General features: G+C 38.1%; 2 protein-coding genes across 2 annotated transcripts in view; one reads left to right on the forward strand and one right to left on the reverse strand.

Annotated features, from left to right (window-relative positions):
• The window catches only part of GRIP1 (glutamate receptor interacting protein 1), a gene marked incomplete at its 5' end in the record, with an annotated part of 49,074 nt that extends 45,119 nt beyond the window's left edge, over positions 1 to 3,955 (forward strand). The window contains 2 exons of the mRNA XM_010289456.1: positions 2,518 to 2,664; positions 3,725 to 3,955. Of these exons, the coding sequence (XP_010287758.1) occupies positions 2,518 to 2,664; positions 3,725 to 3,955 (378 nt within the window). The remainder of the gene's footprint in view (positions 1 to 2,517; positions 2,665 to 3,724) is intronic.
• Positions 3,956 to 6,419: 2,464 nt separating this feature from the next.
• The window catches only part of HELB (helicase (DNA) B), a gene marked incomplete at its 5' end in the record, with an annotated part of 14,581 nt that continues 1,079 nt past the window's right edge, over positions 6,420 to 19,921 (reverse strand). The window contains 11 exons of the mRNA XM_010289457.1: positions 6,420 to 6,509; positions 7,019 to 7,450; positions 7,720 to 7,854; positions 8,685 to 8,886; positions 9,473 to 9,532; positions 11,135 to 11,219; positions 12,276 to 12,406; positions 13,062 to 13,203; positions 13,996 to 14,167; positions 15,188 to 16,060; positions 17,400 to 17,626. Of these exons, the coding sequence (XP_010287759.1) occupies positions 6,420 to 6,509; positions 7,019 to 7,450; positions 7,720 to 7,854; positions 8,685 to 8,886; positions 9,473 to 9,532; positions 11,135 to 11,219; positions 12,276 to 12,406; positions 13,062 to 13,203; positions 13,996 to 14,167; positions 15,188 to 16,060; positions 17,400 to 17,626 (2,549 nt within the window). The remainder of the gene's footprint in view (positions 6,510 to 7,018; positions 7,451 to 7,719; positions 7,855 to 8,684; positions 8,887 to 9,472; positions 9,533 to 11,134; positions 11,220 to 12,275; positions 12,407 to 13,061; positions 13,204 to 13,995; positions 14,168 to 15,187; positions 16,061 to 17,399; positions 17,627 to 19,921) is intronic.

The following is a 19,921-nucleotide window of genomic DNA, read 5'->3' on the forward strand; positions in this document are numbered from 1 at the left end:
TCAGAGAGTCCCGTTTCAGATGTTTTTGTAGTTCATCTGAGGTTGGATCCAGCTGCACTTAACTCCTGAAGGAAGAGGAAGGGGGGAAAGTGGGGAGGGGAAGTTGCTTTTAAAAATTGTGCCATCTGTGTTAGAACATAGTATTTTAAGTCAGTCAGTCATCTCCTCTTAGGCACTGTATCACATTTTTAAGTTTACTTTTCAAGGCTTCTTTAAGAAGCAGTTAACATGAAGCACTCCTAGCCTTTGTGACAGTGTGAGGGAAAAAGGTTCTCATCTCATTTGGGGAGAATTTGTGTCTTGGTCCAGTACTAATTATTTTTCATTCTTGCCAGAAAATGCACACAAACCTGTCAATAAAATATCTCTCGCTCCTTTATTTATTTTTTAGGCTTGTAGAATGGTAATCTTACAGCAGCTTCAAACATACTTCAGATCAAAGCCACGTTAGACATGTTATGGTATGACAAACAAAAGCCTCTGTTGGTAACAAGTTATTAGAAATTTCCCAGGGTCCTGCTGCTACTTGATACAAATTAAAATCTTTCTGTGCTGCATTATTTTGAATTTGCAGATAGGTTTTTCAGTAGCTGAAATGCCCATTGACTCCCAAAATTCACGCTGAGATAGAGGAAGTATGAAGTTCAGCAAGAAGGTACTTTGGGGGAAGATGGGAGAAAAGAAGGCAAAGACCTTAAACACAGACACTGGGAAGTTTAAAATGACAGCTCATACCCCAAAAAGTCACTGGAAGGGAGGAAGCCTTCAGCTTAGGACTTCAGTGTGGCTTTCTGCTTTGCTGTGCTTGTACAGAGGGAGAAAAACAAGGGAAGAGGAAGAACTGGTGTAAAGTAAGGGACGAATATTGTGTGGGGGTATTTGTGCTTACCACGGCATGAGACAGAGGGAGGTTTTCAGGGCAGCCCAGCGATGCATCATCCACGTCTACAGATAAAACACTGCTAATGCTGCAGCAGCTTGCGTTGTGTCTAACTAACTTCTCTCAACTGCTGCCCAGGATAGCTACAAAACTTAGCAGTGACTGTTTTCACTGTTGATACACCACTAAAGCCAAGCAAATTCCAGAAGACTGCAGAAAGCAGGAAAAAACCCCACACCCAACTATCTGTGCTCTTTGTTCATCTGACCATATCCTTCACTCCAGTTTTGAGACAGCCTGATCTGTTCTTGCTTACCTTCTCGCAATGGCAGTGAAGGCAGCATCTCAGGAGCTTTCTGAAGGCAGCACCAGCCAGCGCTGTGCCCCAGCACTGCTGCGCCTTGGCATTCTCCTATGAAATACTGACCGAGTCCTTAGCAGCTCCATCTGAATTTGGTCTTGGCCCTGCCTTGAGCAGGAGATTGGACTGGAGACATCCCAAAGCCCCCTCCAGGTTGAATGATTCTGTGATTCAGGAACAGCAGAAAGGAATCTAGTGGCTGGTGCACACGAGGGTGCAGCACATGGAGCATTACTGATACCCTGCCATTATAAAATTACAGAGCACTCAATGCTGTCGTTTTATCAGCTAAGGTACGTTTTGAATCAGTATTTTGAACTCAAAAGCACCAAAAGCCTGATTTTGACTGTATCTGCACACACATTTTGTGCCAGCATCAGCCTGTTGGTCAGATGTCACACCATTGACTCGTGCAATTTACTTGCATAGGTCTGCACTCCTGCTGTGAGAGAGAAGCAAGGGGGAAAAAAAAACCTACAGAAATAAAAAAACCTAAGCATACCACATACCTGCAGAAAAGTCTGAATCCTGTTGTATCAAATTCACAGAACTACCTGCAAGGACTTGTTCTCTGGACACCTGAAAATCCTTCTAACAGTTTTACTAACTTCTATTTCTTGCTTTTGAATGACCATCTCTTGACTACATGAGAACACTGCCCACAAGCTCCTTCTGAAAGAGCCTGATTCATACTCTAATCTTAAAAGTTTGCATTATAACTCTCACCCTGAGCACGTTTGAGATCAGGCCTTACAGGGTGGACCATTGCCTGGCCAAAACCAGGCTGGCCTAGGGCTCACAGTGACAATGGTGCTTACACCCTATGGAAGTTCTGGAAGACAGGACACGGAGCATTTGGTTCAGGCCAGGTCTTCATCCCTGAAGTAAAACTAGACTTAATTGGATGACCCAATTGGATGCTTGTACTCAAATCCTGGCAATGGGAGAACAGGGTAGAAAAAAGCTAAGACTCAAAAAAATGATACCACAAAAGGTGGGATAAAACCCAGATTTCTCTCTTGACAAGCAGAAGTGAAAAGCAATGCTTATTACTGACGAATAAGGAGGCTTCTGAGAATGTTAATATAATGTCAAAACGGAGACAACGCTTCTGTAATACCATGAATAACAAATAGTAGGTGTGAGCTCTCTAATGGGGGGAAAAAAAACAAAACCCAAAACACACTAGGAAGAAAGCCTGCTTAGTGCTTCTAAGTGCGTGCTTTTTTTTTTTTTTTCCTGTCCCCTTCTCATCATGTCAAATTCACCTCCACAGGTAACTTTGTATAAGGACTCTGATGGAGAAGACTTTGGGTTCAGTGTCTCAGATGGTTTATTGGAAAAAGGAGTGTATGTTAAAAACATTCGACCAGCTGGCCCTGGCGATCTTGGAGGTTTAAAACCATACGACAGGCTTTTACAGGTAAATGTTTCTGGCACCACACAGGTTTAGCATGAAGGGACGTGACATGCAGATTACCTCATAAGAAGATTTGTGACCACACTGCAGGGTGTTCGGGTATCTTGTGTACACAGACCTGACTGTAGAATTGTATAAAGTGTTTACATCACTTACTTGGAACAACTTATTATCTAATCTACATTGCTTATTATATTTTAAATTAGGAGCAGTACTGTTCTTTTCTATTTCTGCTGGTAAAGGGTATGCGTAGGGGGACAGGAAGAAGAACAAATTATTGCAATTACAGGCCATGTAGATCACCAAGACCCTCAGAAAGCAAAGGCAGCTCTTCACAGTGACTTGGGCTTTTAGGCAGGGGCACTAAGGCTAGATTTCTCTCTAAAATCGTATTTAAAGAAACAAATTCTTTCAGAATGTTAGGTATTTCAGAACTCCAAAGGAGACATACAGTTCTTACTGGAAAGCTGGAATTTCCTAAGGCATTTCCAGCCAGATTTGTCATTTTTGCTGTTCTTGATACAGACTTGAGAATTGTTTCTGTGCTTAATCCAAGTTGTTGATTGACATAGTTTAATAATGTAATTCTCACCGAGCACCACACTTCCCACAGTGCCAAGCTGGATCGTGATGGAAGAAATAAATTAATTCTTTTGTCAACTAGTCCAATAAAATACTTCGCATATTAACTGAAACCAGAGAAGACCTGAACTGAATTTAAATTTTAGATGTGATCTATTGCATTTAAATTAACGAACACCATTAAAGACAGAATAACTATGTGCTATTAAATGTCATTTATGCAGTGGGCATTGCAACAGCTGCCAACAGCTATCGCCAGTGCAAACGTGCCCACTTTAGCTATGTTCTGTTAAAGGGTGAGTTAGGAAACTTAACTGGTGTCTTCAGACCAGGCACCATGGTTAAATAGTCTTGTATCAGGGGATTCTCTACCTGGGATATTTAGATCAGGTTCTGCAGTCTCAAGATAAATCTGTTTCTCTCATGATCTCATTTCTTTTTCTTAAAAACGGGAACAAAAATCGATCTTGTAATCCATCAGGTAAACCACGTTCGCACCAGAGACTTTGACTGCTGCCTGGTTGTGCCCCTCATCGCAGAATCTGGCAATAAGCTGGAACTGGTTATTAGCAGAAACCCACTGGCTTCTCAGCGAGGAAGCTCAGAACAACAGACTTCAGCAAGTGGGGAGTGGAGCGATCAGAATAATGCCTTCCTTCAACAGAGTGGACATGCTAATACAGAGACACGGGATCCTACAAATACGTTATAGCAGAAAATCATTTTCGCGGGACATTCGGTAATGCAAGACAATTATGGTGCTAAATCCCTTTAAGGGTTCTCCAAGATTGAGGCTCAGATGCTATACAGCACTAAAAAGCACAGGTCGGTCTGTCTGTCTCAAGGCTTGTATTAATTCATGGTTACTTTTGAAAAAGTTTAATTCTTCATTAAGTCAAGTCATTGCATTCTAAACAATCTAGCATTAGCAACAGTACAAAAAATCGTAAGGGCCTTTTTTCCCCCACAAATAAGAAACGAGGGAGATGTTTTAAACATGATTTAAATGTTCCTCTCCCTTTATCAGCAGTTGCTGTTTGAGGGAAAAGCACGGAGTTAACCTCTGCTAACAAACAGTTGTGTCCAGGCTACATGATTTTTAAAAACATTTTATCAGAAAGCTGCTGTCTGATGGACAAGGAAGAGTGGTATGCTGCACTGGGTTTTCTTGTTAAATGGCTAGATCTGTGATTTTGGGGACTTTTTTTCTGTTGGAAAGAAGGGTGCATGCTTCAGACAAAGCACAGTTTAGACATTTTAACAAAGAGCTCATAGGCAGCTGCAGTATGCGGCAAACATTACTCCCCCAGTTCAGTAAATTTTGTTAGAACATATGTTATTCCCTATGCAATGAAATATTTAATGGTATGTCTTGCAACTCGTGGGGATTTTTAAGCAGAGATTTTTTTTTAGTGGGATAAAACCTCTGAAAGAGGATTACTGAGAAGAGTAAAACTGAAATGAGTTCAGACAAATTAGAAAGGTTTTAAAAGAAAATGGCTTTTTTTAAACTATGTCAGTGGAAGATTGATAGAAAAGCTCTTTAATGATCCATAAACCTGTAAACTTGTACTGTCACACGTGAGCTTTTTAAGTCAAACAATTTCTTGAAGGGACAAAAGTCACATTTAATATGCTTTGTTTTCAGCCGCCTTTATGATAAAACATTACCCTCTACAACACGTTTTTAGAATTTAAAGTTGTAAATATATTTTACAAACACATCACACAAATTCTCTCCGTTCCCCCCCAAGCAATAAAATACTGCCAGTTGCTTTATATGCTCACCAGCAGCTGCTTTGGTTTATTCTGGTATTCAAGTCGTTATTGGTAATTATTGTTATTGGTGAATATAAAGATACTGGATTTGTACATTTGTAGAGTCTCCATACCTAAGCCATCACCTCACAGAGTTGTTTCTGGTCAATTTGAACTGTTTAACTGTATCCCTGTTGCTGTTTCCAATACATGAACAAGCTCACCTGCCCTGCACACACAAGTAGCTCTGATTTCTATTTCAGCACTGCCAGAAAAGGCCAGAAGGACATTCAATGCTCAATCATGTAAAAAAAAAAACCAAAAAAAAAAACAGTTCATGAGTCACTTAAATATGTATTTTTATTTGTAACAAATAAGTATTAAACTGTAAAGTATTTTTGTACAAATTTAATACTTTAATAGCATGGTATTTATCGTCTATGTTACGTTTTTTGAAATTCAAACTGTTGCAAATATTTGTATGGAAAAACTGTATAAATTGAAATAAACAGTGATTTAAAGACATTAAAAATGAGGTAGTATTTTTCTACTTTATATTTTTTCCAGAGTTTTAGCCAAAAAATACCATGTTTATATTTGTGGTACACTTTTTCCAGCCATATGTGGGAAAAAAAAAAAAAAAACCAAACAAAAAACCTCAAAAGGAAGAAAGGTTTATTCAAACTTGTTTGAAGTTTGAATAAACATTCATCTTACTAATCTCAAAAAATACAATGCGGCAAGTCACGCAGTACACAAAAGTTGAAAGTGGAATGTTACTTGAACTCTGACTTGAATTTTGCTTTTCTTACCAAAATCATTATCATCATATAACTACTGGCAAGATTTACATCTCTTTCAAGTACGAAGTGGGAAAAATTTTCTACATCACTGATTGCAACTGTCTTGTTCTATTTGTAACAAGATTAAAATCCATAATCCATCAAAGCTTCATGCCTGTAATTCTGCTACATTAGAAAAATCTGAAGTCCCCTTTGTAAACTATTTTTTGACACAAGAGCAAACTCCAATTTTGGCAGATCGATAACAGCTTCTCATCAATGCTGTAGCATTAGGAGATGGATAAATCTTGGTATAGATAGCTAGAGTCTTTAAATCAAGAAATCCCCATGTATTTGTTAAGGGAACTTCTGGATTCTATAAAATCTCTAAGTCCATTCTACACCAAACCAAAAGAATGATACAATTTTTGATGACCAACACACCAAGGAATCTCCTCCTGAAAACAAGATCACTGAAAATATAAAAGTCTCACTTTAAAAACAAGCTGTTCTTCACAGAACATGCAAATACAGGAAAGCCTTTGAAGATCATCTGCATACCCAGCTTCTCCATCCCAAAAGTATTGAATGAAGTAGGTTCAAGAAAGGTTCATTAAGTGAAGAGTTGAGTGTTTGTTAGCTTTTGAAAATCTTCCTAGGAACTGGTTGTCCCAAAGTTAGATTCTTAAGTCTGGAAGACCCAAGTGGGGAATCTTGTACTGTTGTCTGTCAAAACAAAGCAAAAGCATTACCAGAGTTTGAACCAGAACTAAAATACAGTAACCTCTTCAAAAAAAAAAAACAAAAACCTCTTTCCCCATGACAGAGCTCAGAAATTAGATACAATGAAAAAGATATCCGTTAAGCATGTTTGACTGTATAAAAATGTATCTACTTCAATGATCAAATAGTTTCACAGGTCAGCTCCTAAAAATTGACTTCGTGCACAATGAATAAGCTAAGCTAGCCAACAGATCACTGTAGTGAGGTAACAGGATGTATACATTTGCTACCACTGACATTATAACTTATTTTTCCCTGTTAGTTACATATTACTCTGGGAAAACATCTGCCAAACTTGACTGCTTCACCAATTACTGGTCATCTTGAGAATTATACGTCCTAATAAAACAATCGTAACAGTATCCAGGCCACTTGGGGTGGTGAAAGGGAGCACAAAAATTTGTTTTAAACTTTCTGAGTAAGGAGATACTTACAGAGGGTAATCTCACAGCATCCTCGGAATTCTCTGCAAACGTTTGTAGTCTTTTACATGGACTTTGCTGCAAATTGCCTGTCTGCTTTTCTTTATTGAGAGCTGCTGACCCTTCCTGTTTAATGAAGTCGGTTAGAGGTTCAGATGGGCCAGGAGCACCTTGACTTACAGAACCAGACCAAGTCTCAAGCTCTTGACTTTGGCAGCTCTTCATCAGGGGAGAGGAAGTTTGTTTGGGGCAGTTGTTTGTTTCTGCGATTGCCTCTCTCAAAAATCTCTGTAAGCGAGTTTTCCTGGGCATGTTCTTGTTAGTGACTGCTCTCCTGAGGTGCAGCTCTTCAGCTATGACATAGACACGGCAGCATCCTCTGGTCACAGCTGTGTACACATGCTGCCAGTGCTGACGGCCAGGATTGCCAACCACATAGACAACTGTTTTTTCCTCAGAACCCTGAAACATGTTTAAGAACACCTTATCAAATTAAGATCTCCAGTAAGTAGTTTGGAAAAATTAAAAATAAAAAAAAAAAAAAGGACAGCTTACAAGTACACAGAAGTTGGAGACAACTGGGGATACTCTCAAGAGTATTTTCTATCCTGTATTCAATGAATTCTAGTTTCAACTGAGCTTCTGACTCTTTTTGTATGAAAATACAGTGCATTAGCAAGATAAAGCCACAAGAAAGTTTATCAGCTCATAGCTGCCTTTTTTTTTTTTACCTGAAATGTGTGAATAGTTCTGGCCCATGCATGTTTTATATGACATAGCTTCTTCAGTGCCTTGTACCTCACAGTGAAAGTGGAGCCATACGTGTTGCTGATGGTCAATAAGCGCTGTTTATCAATTTCTACATCCTAAAGAAACAGAACAAGAACACTCAGCAGTAAACTCCTATCAGCAGTTTGACCAACATCTATACATCCGCGTGTGTCAATATTCTAGCTTTCCCTGAAATTACAGCAGCTGCAACATCAACCAAGTGAAATAGTTTCAGAAGACACCAAACCCAACAGATCGCTGTCTTTCACTGACCACCTCCAAGGAAAATAGTTTCACTGTACAGGACCTACCCTAACTCCTTGTTTAGTAAGAAAAATGCTGAGAAAGGCAGTTTTAACCCCCACAAAACTTACCCTAGTGAAATATACCAGTGAGGCCACACACAGAGGAGAGCCTATTCTCTCCCACCAACGCTATACGGTCCCCCTTTCCTGTGCACAAATACTGATAGTTTCACTGAATCCTCTGCTGAGTCAACTCACCGAACCCAGCAGAAAAATACACAGGTTTTTGGTGCTTTATTTTTTGGCCAGCTTAGTTTTCTGCCTGGGAGAGCTCAAGCTGTAACAATAGCTTCATTTTTTACTTAACACTGTGTTTCTACCTGTATCCAAAACATTATGCATTTCAATTACAATACATTTGAGTATTTACAGAATGTATTTACATGAGCAGACCAACTGAAACACAGTTTACAAAAACGCCCAGATGTTTTATTTTTTTTTAATTCTTTATTGTGAGCCTGCCTCTTTCTTGCCTTTCACGTGATAGTTTAGCAGAAGAACTAAGTATATATTGTGGATTGAAGTCTTAAAGTGTGCATTGTTTTGTTCTGGGGATTCAACAAGGACTGAATCAGTTACCACTGGGTTTTTTTGTGCAAGTTCTTGCAGCAAGGACTTACATCTGTTACGAAAAATATATCTCCATTACATAGTCGTTTGTCCTCAGCAGGCTCTGTAGCAAGGGAGGTTTCTCCACTTCTGCATTCACAGTGTTTAGGATCCTCTCTGAAACGAGAGTCTGGCAAGAGATCCCTGAGATAGGTATTCCGCATGCAGGAAATCTTGTCATCAATTTGAAATAAAAATCGGTTTTTATGGTCTCTAGGTCAGAGAAAGAAAAAGGGAGAAATGTATTTACCAAGTATGCATTTACCATGTCTCAGTATTTCTTCTCTTTCCCCTCACTTGGGCCAGATTAAAAGCCTTAATAATGTTCAAAACAGTTAAGACAACTCACATTTAAAAGGTGTTTCTTGAACTTCTGTAAAAACTTTTGGTAAAAAGAACAGTGATATGGAGTAGCACCAAAATCCTGCTTCCAAAAGTTTTCCCAATCTATTTAGAAATCATATGGTGGCAAAAAATAATTAACCTTGAGGGTTTTTTTCAAGTAGCTTTTATGTAAATTTTCAATATTCAGCAGTAACTAAAAATCTCAGAATTCACATAATGACAATTTAAATGAAAGGCAAACACTTACTTTATGTTATCTCTGTTCACAGTCCAGGATGACATTAAAGAACCCATCAAAGAAAGATTATTGTATAAATTATTTCTAACATAAATAATCAGATCTAGATGAAATATTAAAACTTTTAAAATTTTATTTTAGATTGTTGGCCTGGCTGTAACACTTTCGAAATAAAGTGAGATTGTTCACAGGAAAAACTGCAAAATACTGGCTTACCTGGTTAGGTGATTTGAATAGTGCTGGCAACAAAGTTCATTTATTACATCGCAATCTTGCCTAAATCATTCAAAGTAAGAACATGAACAAGTTCATTATATACTTGAAGAATACAAAACATGCAACAATTTACATACAATGTCACATTAGCATTAATTAAAAAGCAATGGAAAAAGGCCATCTTAGCTGTGATGATCTTCCACCAACAATTAAAAACACTCACTGATACAGAGTTTAAAAGATACAGCAGTAAAGCAACAGTTTTGTCCAAAAAACATAGCAAGTGAAGCAAGGATGTTTGCGATGCATACCTAGATTTGTTTTTAAGAGAAAGAACAAAACTAAAGAAAACCTAAAGCCTAGATATATTATTTCCTGTCTGTGGATGTATTAAAAAAAGACAGAAGATTTATTTGCTTCTTAAAGACCTGGAATTTTAACTTCTAAATGCAGATTAAGTACCTATATTCTAGAAGAATCTTATATGGAAATCATTAATAACAGTGTTATACGTGAATGCAGATTGGAGAATAAAATTTATTTCAGACTTGCTCAGCACTCACAACAAACAGGTAAACTAGCTAAACTTGATAGATCACTTATTTGCACACTAGTAACCTGTAAATAGTGGGTGGGTTTTAATTGCTGAAAAAAAGGTTCTTCACAAATAAAAGTGGAAAAGTTTTTCCTTAAGTACCCTTTTGAGCAGAAGTGTAAGTTTATGGACTATTGGTACTATTGGACATTACATTATCCCTTCAGTGTTTCTGTGTGGCCACCCACACTATTAATGCTCCTGTGATGGTTCACATTGTCAGTGATTACTAAACTTTACGATCTTTCTTGAAAGTGTTTTGGAGCCCTACATCCCACCCCTTCTTAAATGACCAGTATTGAGCTTCCAAAAATCCAAACTGTAGGCATTCGCCACTGCCCAGCAGGAGCACTAATGCACATCAGATTATGAGATGAAATCTGGCCCTCATCACATGATCAAAATGTGGGTATCCTCTGTCATTCGGTCAGTGCCCACCTGTGACAGAAGTGTGCACAGACAGTAGGTTATATGTTCCATCATCCACCCTGGAATTCACCTCTGCCATGATGGGATATGTTTGAATATGGACATTACTTCTTATTTTGCGGGTTCCTCTCACAGTCAAGCCCTCACCTTTCGTTTCTGAAGAACACTGCACTGTTAGCAAACACCAGAGCAAAGGCTCTCAGAGTCTACTACAAAAACTGACCACTTAAGCCCACTTTTTGTTTCTTTGTTTCTTCAGTATAAGCACTACAACTACTTAGCAATAACTAAAAACATCACTGTGTTATCAACATGATTCTTAAACTAAATCCAAAACACAGCACTATACCAGCTATTAGGAAGAAAACTAACTTTATCCCAGCCAAAAGCTGGACAACAGTACAGATGAAAATAAACACAGAGGCAGAAATCATGGTGCAAAATAATGTTAAGCTTATAGAAAAAAGAAGCAACTCTCCATGGAGAGGCTAGGGGCAACCAGAACGCAAAGGCAAAGACACCTGGCCTCTTATTCTCTCCAGTAATTTTATGATATTGCCAACTCAATGCATTCAGCTATTTTTGGGTTGTGGCTACTAGCAAGGATTTTTTCAATGCCTGCCTGCATGCTGCGTTACCTTCTGAAAGCAATGAACTGCGACTGTTTGGCATCCTGCAATCCTGGTCCTTTTTTAAGTAAAGCCTTTATGGCAGTTTGCAAATCTGTTTTAGAAGACATAAAAGGTAAAGCATAAAAATATGCAGAACAAACAGTTTAAGAAAGAAAAACATAATTCAATACATAATTGCCTTTACTTATTTCTTGCTTCAAGGACATTTAAACTTGTTTTAAATAATAACAAAAAAAGAAACACAAAATCACACACACCCAGAAAAAACCCCACACCACAAAACACCCACATATATACTCCCCCCAAAAAGTATCATGCAGTTATCTCACTACTAAAACTCAGAGAGACAAGAGTGGAGTGTGATATGGAAGGAAAGAAATTCTTATTTCTCTGTGTTAAGCATTGAAAAGAGCGTATTTCATGTGAAATAAGGTTTTACTACAGCACATTAAAGAGGTTAAAGATAGAACATTTTTAAGCCACAGACCTATACATTTAGATTCCACAGAATAAATTCATTTTTAGTATTCTGTTTGCTGAGTAAGTTACTATAGTAAGATAAAGTAGTAATACCCGCACTATTTTCTTTTTTGTCCCCACATCCTCCTTGAAGGTTTTTAATGCATATAAAGTAGAGGCCATTAAATCCCCTCATCCAGTGAAGGTGAAAAAAACAAAACCAATGGCCCTAACCCTGACCCCAGAACATTTTAAATGAAATTCTGGTGTGCCCTCTGCTTCCCTTTTCTTGATTCTAGAGTTGGGAGCACGTTCCTGTCTAACTCACCATCCTGTTACAGTTGCTGTTTATTCAAATGATTCACCTCTGAAAAATTTAATCTTTTAAGGTTTGACAGCTCCAGCTACAACATAAAAAACCGATCACATTTGATTTCAATAGTAGAAGCTGTACCACTCCCATCTCAAAATGTAACTGGTGAGCTGGAGCTGTACAGAGTATCCTTTGCACTTCCAGGTCTTGCTGCATGCACTTAGAGAAGGCAAAAAGTAAACTATCAATCTAGCACTTAGATTCATACCACAACCTAAACCACACTAAAAACTTCTCCAAATATTAGTTCCAGACAAACAGTCAATGCTTTAGCAAAGGGAAAGTCAGGATCACAAACTGACTGTACACACTTACAGTCACAACCCCCGCCAGCGGGCAAAGCAATAAGAATGAATTTCTTCTCCGGGCTTGGCATTGTCATTTCCTCATTACAATCAGGAACTTTCAGCACCTCATCAAATTCAGGAAGCTTCCGGTGAGAGATTCTTGACCAGAGCAGTGGAAGGAAAACAGAAAACAAAAATTATTGCCAGTTAAAGGATTCCAGTGTATCATCAGCTGCATCAGCCTGAAGTTCACCATTCATACATTTTTGGTCATCTACACTACCTACGCCAAAAACTGTTACTTCTGAGCATAACTTACTTTCACATTAAAAAAAATAGGTAATTTATCCTCTGAACCCTTCACCACTAGGTATTAATACGGGGGGGGGGGGGAACTATGATTTAGTGGCCTTTGACATCTAAACTCTCAATGTAATTCAGCGCACTTTAGCTGTTGTCACACTTACCAGCAACATCTTTAAAACTTCCTTTTTAGAGAAGCAATTCTAAGTCATTTCAGAAGGCATAGAAGTCACTTGTACATGCACAACTCATTTGAAAACAACCGAGAGTATTCGAAAGTGAAATACGTCCCATAAAATTCAAATGCATTCCAGCAATGCATTTTTTTTGTTCCGTACAGATTCTCCTGGAAAAATTTGTGGGTTTTTGTTGTTGTTTCGGGGTGTTGTTTTTAAAACCAGCATTACTGATTTTTAAATAAGAAGAGTCAAATCTTCATACACAACTATTTTGCAGGTGAAGGACCAGGCCTACTACAAGAATGCTTCTTACATACATAAGGAAATCCTACCTTGATGCATTATCTACAATTAGTTGCGATTCAGCTCTGTGATTAGTTCGCAGTTCCACAGAAAAGCCTCTTGATTTTAGACCCTCAAAGATATCAGCTAACATGTTTCCTGGTTCTATGCTTGGTAGCTGTCTAGTATCACCTAAACAGAATGCAAATTAGTATTTGTGAGAAGCAGTAACAGATCATCTGTTAAAAACTCTCTTTAAAAAAACACTGGAATTAATAAATACTCAACCCTCTACATAGTAACATGCTTCCTCAACACAATTCACATGAAATAAAACTTTCAAGAAACTTTGTTTGGAGAATCAGGCTGTAGTGTAGTTTAAATTTTTCATATTCCTTACTCAGTAATGCTTTACTAGCGGGTGTAAATCACTCTGTATGATGAACACTGACAATGATCACATCTTATTCAAACACATTTTGAAAGATACATATTTATAAACAAATGCCAGAAATGGCGTGCCACAAAGCAAAACCTCTGAGAAAGCAGAAAATTTTTATTTTAGACTGTTTTCCTTTCTAAATTAAAACAAGATGATACTAGCATTAAGAATGACATGAAACCTCCCTTCTAACATGTGATTAATATGCTAACACTAGTTTCTTTAAATTTAAGGAAATCAGAAAAATTTTCCAGTTGCAAGATGCAATAAGCTACCACATGGAAGTCATAATACTTTCAAAATCCGACAAAACACTGCTAAACAGAGAATGGACATCTCAATACTTTCATACTGACAGTTAAGATGGAAAACTCTCTATCTCATCTGACCTTATGAATAAGCAGAAACATCCAAGTCCAGAACGACATAACACTCTGGGGTTTTTAAAGACACTCAGTGAGGCTAGTGGCAGCTCTGATACTTACACTGTATATTGTGCATTATTTAATATTGTATAATGCTAAATTTGCTGTTTCACTTACCTAGAATTATAAGTTTGGCAAGCTGAGCATGCTCACACAAGATTTTCAAAACTATACTAAAAATGTGTACAGACACCAAACTTCCTTCATCCACAATCAGAATCGCCACAGTAGAAAACTTCCATGGCTGCAGTTGTCCACCCTGCCTCCACGATTTAAAACTATAGATGATCTAGAAAGAAATCAAAATAAATCAAGCTCTGACCCTAATCAACCATCAACAACTGTCTTATAAGGACAGTATAAATAGAGCTATTATGTGAAATTCTGTATTTAAACCTGTGAAGACTCAGAAGACTCAACCATTAAGTCTTATTTTCCTCCTTGGTGAATACATTTCTAGCTGAGATTATCAACACTTACTTACACATAAAAGCACAGAAATGCATCTTTTTTTTTTCCTGCAGGGACCCTAAAGGAGACAAGGTCAACCATTAGGTTGCTCAGTAATGGAACACCTCCTGCTACAACTTGCTGACATTAATAAATCCCCAACATTGCATGCAGAAGGGGAACAGGCAACTATCCAGTCCCCACATACAAAATAAGACCACAGTACTTCTTATATTATTCTGATTTTGATTTATACAGGTTACTCCACACCTCCCATGTCTTCTTGGCACCTTCTACTGCCTCGGACAACAGAGGCTTCACCTAAGTTTATTAACAAAGAGTTTGCTTTCTAGTATTTTCTAAAAAATTTTCACAATATTTAACAGTGATTAAGAAAACACTGTGCAAATTAAATTTATCTCATTATTCAAACCCAGGCTACTGATCTCTTCATGTATGTGCAGGTATCAGTATGACTGCTAGGCAACAGGACACTAGGAAACAGCTTTGCCATCTAGAAAGTATTTCTGTCTTAATGTAAAAAAAAAAAAACAAACAAAACCAAAACTGAGAAGCTAAAAAGACCAGATGCCCTAGAAAGGCACAAATCTGAGATGTGTATAAGTAGGAAGAAAAACCCAAAGTTACAGCAAATAATGTATTTCAAATGACCGATTTACGATTCCCCAAAATGTAACACTGACTTTCAAATACTGACAAGCTGTACCTAAGCATTATCATTAATAGCTACACGTTTCATAAGGAAAGTTCAATAACAAGCATTTGGGTTTTTTAAAACAAGAATGGACAGTGCCAAAGGTCTTTCAGAGCACCATTTAAAAAAAAAAAAATTCCCTACCTGATGCAGCGTATATGCAGGAAGTTTAGTTTTTTCAGTCAAAAGGCTTGCTGCCCTCCCTGTAGGTGCAGTAAATAGTACATTCAAAGATTTTTTTGTGTACATATTCTCTGAATCACAATGATGATCAAAGGTATTCCATTCCTCAGATGCCTCCAGGTCTTCTTCAAAGTCCTTAGAAGCAGCTTCCACTTCTTTTTCCATCTGCTTTAAGTGATGAAAAAGGCAGCTAACTATTGTACTCTTCCCACAGCCTCCTTTTCCACTTATGATTGTGACAGGATTAGAACAAATCCTTTCCAGAGCAATCACCTGGTCTAAGTCTACCTCTGCTTTACGTTGGCTACCAGACGTAGACCCCACTTCCTTTTCAGCAAAGTGATTTTCAGAGTTGTGATTGTCTGCGCTATTTTCCTTCAGATGTTGCATTTCATGAGGCTGGGTAACATTCATTTTGTTATCTACCGTTTCTCTTGATGTCTCAGGAACGTTAAGTATCTTTCTCACATCAACATCCAGTTGCCATGATTTTTTTGACAGAAGGTCACCTATATACATTGCAATGTCTTTTTCAGATTTGTAGAGATGAGGCAGAAACACTAGTTTTTTCTCCCTAATCACTACGTTCTGATCTTTCAAAAATTCAAGAGATTGCCAGGCATGCTCAATGGACATATATTTAGATACAAAACGAGCTAATTCATCTTGATCTTCGTAAGTGTGTCCCATTTCTTTACACTGTTTCTTGAGTTGATCATACAGAATTAATGCATTCTTCTGCAAGTCAGGAATCTTCCAGAGGAGATGTTCACACTGACAGAAGGCGGCCCATGTTGCCTCACAGTAAGAAAAGTTCAGTTCCCTATAGATGATCTTCTCCCCAAAAACAATAAAAGCAAACATGTATTTATTTCACAAGATGTTAGCCTCTTGCTGAACAACATTCCTCCTAGTAAATACAAATTGCAATTCAGAGGGTGAAAGTCTACAAAAATGTATTTTTCATAATGTACAAAGTTCTCATGCTTTTTAAGCTATATGAAAGCAAGACATTTAAAAGTAAGATGAAATGATAATTCCTTTCAGTCACCCTTCTGTATGAAACAGAAACTTCAAAAATCAAAAACCTGGCACAGAAATTGGGTATCAGGGAGAACTTGTGCACACCTATTAGCACAATTTCAAGGCACAAACAACTGTAGAAACAGAGCATAGGAAAGGCGTTAGCCAGAATACTGTGGCCAATTCTAAAGTTCAAGAAACAGACTATCTTTACAGAGACTATCGCAAAACAGTGAAAGAGTAAGAGGTGCAAAAAAGATGAACTATTGAGGGGAGAAAAAAATTATTTGGACTTGCTAAGCCTTAAGAGAAAAAGCTAAAGAGAGTCTTCAAGCAATAAAAAAACTGCAGTGAGAACGCACGTCCTTGGTACAAGAAACAAGAGCACAACAAGTTTATATTGCATTAAGGAATAGTCAAAATCAGGAAACGCTTTTTAAAGGAAAGGATGTGAAATACTGGAATATATTGGCTAGACTGCTGAATCTCTGAAGTTGTCTTAAAGACAAGTCAGAACATCTGACAGCAAAATCATTGAGGGGATGAAGCAGAGGGATTAAGTAATCACGTTTCTGAACTATTAAGCTATAGCTCCCATCTGAGGTACAGGAGTGCTAAGGTGAGGCGCAGCAGCAAAGCTGCACAGCAAGCATGGCAAAGGGAAACAAGAAGGTAAGCAGCAACTGCAAATCCCATTATAAAAAAGAACAACCAGACCAGATGACCTATTACAAAGTAACTTATCCACCTTACTATGAAAGCATAGATACTGTTCTGCGTGTTAAGAACAGAGAATCTCATTTGCCAGTATAAAACTGAACAGTACAACTGAGGGTTTTAAATTAGTTTTCTTACTTTTGGCCCAAGTACCTCAAGTATTTAATTTTCTGTTCCTTGCAGGAAAGACTAAGCAAATGGTTGTAACTAAACCACCTTTAAAAATCTTCCGAGACTGATTTAATATAGACCAACGGGAAAAAAAAACCCCTTTGCTAAAAGTGAGTCCAATAAATCATCCATTTCCAAATGAACTCAGCTTACCTCCTACAAATGCCCAGTTAATAAAGCAAACATAACTGAAAGCACTGTATTCTAACAAAGCTCATACGTAAAAAACACTACATTTTTCACCCTGCTTAACATTACTTACCCTGCTGAATCCAAGTTTCCATGGCTCATTCTTTAATATCTCATCCAACTTTGTTAGCATCTTGTCTTGAAAATGTACTTCCTCACCATCCATACCATTGTTTTCTTCAGTCTTTCTTTGCCAACACACCATATCCAACAGACAGCAAAAATGGCGTGGCAGAAGAATTGGCAAGAATTCCAGTATCATTGGAAAAGTCAGAGCTACCAATACTGCCTTTCCTGCAACTGTATGCACCACAAACCAAGAAAGTTTTAAGCAACATACAAAGATATTTGTAAAGGCAATTTGAACTGACTCTGGCTGTTATCCTTCTGCCTCCCCTGCATCCAAAACATCCCTAATTTCTGTCAGTTTCTTATTTTTTGTAATCCTTCTCAAATTCTTTTAAAGTCTGTTTTCCCTGAACTGCCTTGGGGAAAAAAAAATGTAAACAGATGACATAAAAACTGCAACTAAATGTACTCATTTAGAAAATATACATTATACATTTGGTTTAAACTGCCTACTGAACAGCATTCTGTAGAAAGTCAGTTCAGACATCACCATGCCTGCCTCTCTTACGTAAAGATAATTTTCATACAGATGTACAGAAGAACATTTAAAAACCAAAATAAGGAAACGGGCTTCTAAATTTGTAGAATCAGATCGGTACAAGAACTTAGGAAGATAGTGCTCTCCCCTGGCTTTCTTAATGACCTCTCGTGAGACCCCACGTGGAGTACTGCATCCAGCTCGGGAGCCCGCAGCACAGGAAAGACACGGAGCTGTTGGAGTGGGTCCAGAGAAGGGCCACAAAAATGATAAGAAGGATGGAACACCTCTCCTGTGAGGACAGGCTGAGAGAGTTGGGGTTGTTCAGCCTGGAGAAGAGAAGGCTCTGGGGAGACCTTATTGCAGCCTTCCAATACGTCAAGGGGGCTTATAAGAAAGATGGGGACAGAAAGTCGGGGACAGACTTTTTAGCAGGACCTGTTGCAATAGGACAAGGGGGTATGGTTTTAAACTAAAACAGGGAAGATTTAGACTAGATATAAGGAAGAAATTTTTCACAATGAGGGTGGTGAAACACTGGAAGAGGTTGCCCAGAGAGGTGGTAGATGCCCCATCCCTGGAAACATTCCAGGTCAGGTTGGACAGGGCTCTGAGCAACCTGACCCCTGCTCAGACTAGGTAACTTTAGAGGTCCCTTCCAACCCAAACTATTCAATGATTCTATGAAAACAGCAAATTTTTGTAAACATTAGAGAACATGTATGATCCCAAACATAAGCCATCACTTTCCCCGTTTGGATCAGTCTTGGGATTTGCAAAAAGGGGGACAATGAAACTGATTTGCTCTATATCTTGCTTTAAAAAACAAATTTTAGAAGAAAGTGTAACTTTTAGAAGTTTTATCTCTTCACAGGGGAAAAAAAGACACCCAATTTTTAATGAAGTGTTAAGGAAACTTTGTAATTCCAAATGTAAAACATGCATGTTTCTGTCATCTACTTTTCCTGATCACTGTCTTACCTCCAGAAAGGCAAAGATGAAACCTTTTCCCTTTGAAGCAAATACTAAATTTACAAGTGGAGAATCAACACACACTACTTCTAGACAGAAGTATCATGAAGGCTTGAATAACACAGGAAAAAGTGACAATAGTAACAGCAACAACATGACATATAGGGGGTGGGTTGTTGTTTCTACTGCCCAATGAGAGAGAATGAAGAAAGCTTAATTTGTATCAAAGTCATTTAACTTAGATATTAGGAGAAATCTGCCAACTACAAGAACAGTGAACAGGATACCTAGGCACACTGTGCAATCTTCAACACTTAACATTCATGAACATATTAGACAACAAGTGACCCATGCATCTGTTTAAAACTCATGCAGCAAACTAGATCCAAGTTCCTACCACTATAGATTCCCATCTCTTTGTCATCATGAAAAGATTTAAAGCCCATAAATAGGGTTTAAGAACTTTTCTATTATTACAAAAACACAACAAAAAACTTGAAGTCCATAGAGTTCTGAAAATTTTCCTCTCCTTACACATGTGATTTGGAGTAAAGTCTAGCAGTAGGTATGAACTCTCCTGTCAAGACATGATTTGACTTCCAAAACAGTCATCTCCATCTTTTGACCTGCCATTGCCCGGTAAACCAGGTAGTGGAATACTTTGCAGATAGACTCAACTTTTCTGTATAGATTTATGCACAACTGCGGCTGAATGTAAAAAACCTCCTCCAATTCAGAGTACTGAGTCCAACAGCACTGACACCTAAGTGCCTCTGTACAGCAACAACCCAGGATTGCCCATGTCCACATCAGGAATGTGGCATAATGGAAACAGATGATGGGAGCAAAACAAGAGAGCTAGTGCTGAAGACACGTTTCAAGACGTCTTGACTTTCTGTATTTCAGTGTTTTGCTTCAGACCAGCTATAGTCTGGTTCCACAGACTGAATGCCCATTAGCAATTGGAGTACCTTAGGTGTGCAACTGGAACACACCTTTTGGGTTTCATCCAGCAG

The sequence above is a fragment of the Phaethon lepturus genome, unplaced genomic scaffold, assembly GCF_000687285.1.
Source record: "Phaethon lepturus isolate BGI_N335 unplaced genomic scaffold, ASM68728v1 scaffold8276, whole genome shotgun sequence".
In the NCBI taxonomy this organism is placed as follows: Eukaryota; Metazoa; Chordata; class Aves; order Phaethontiformes; family Phaethontidae; genus Phaethon; species Phaethon lepturus.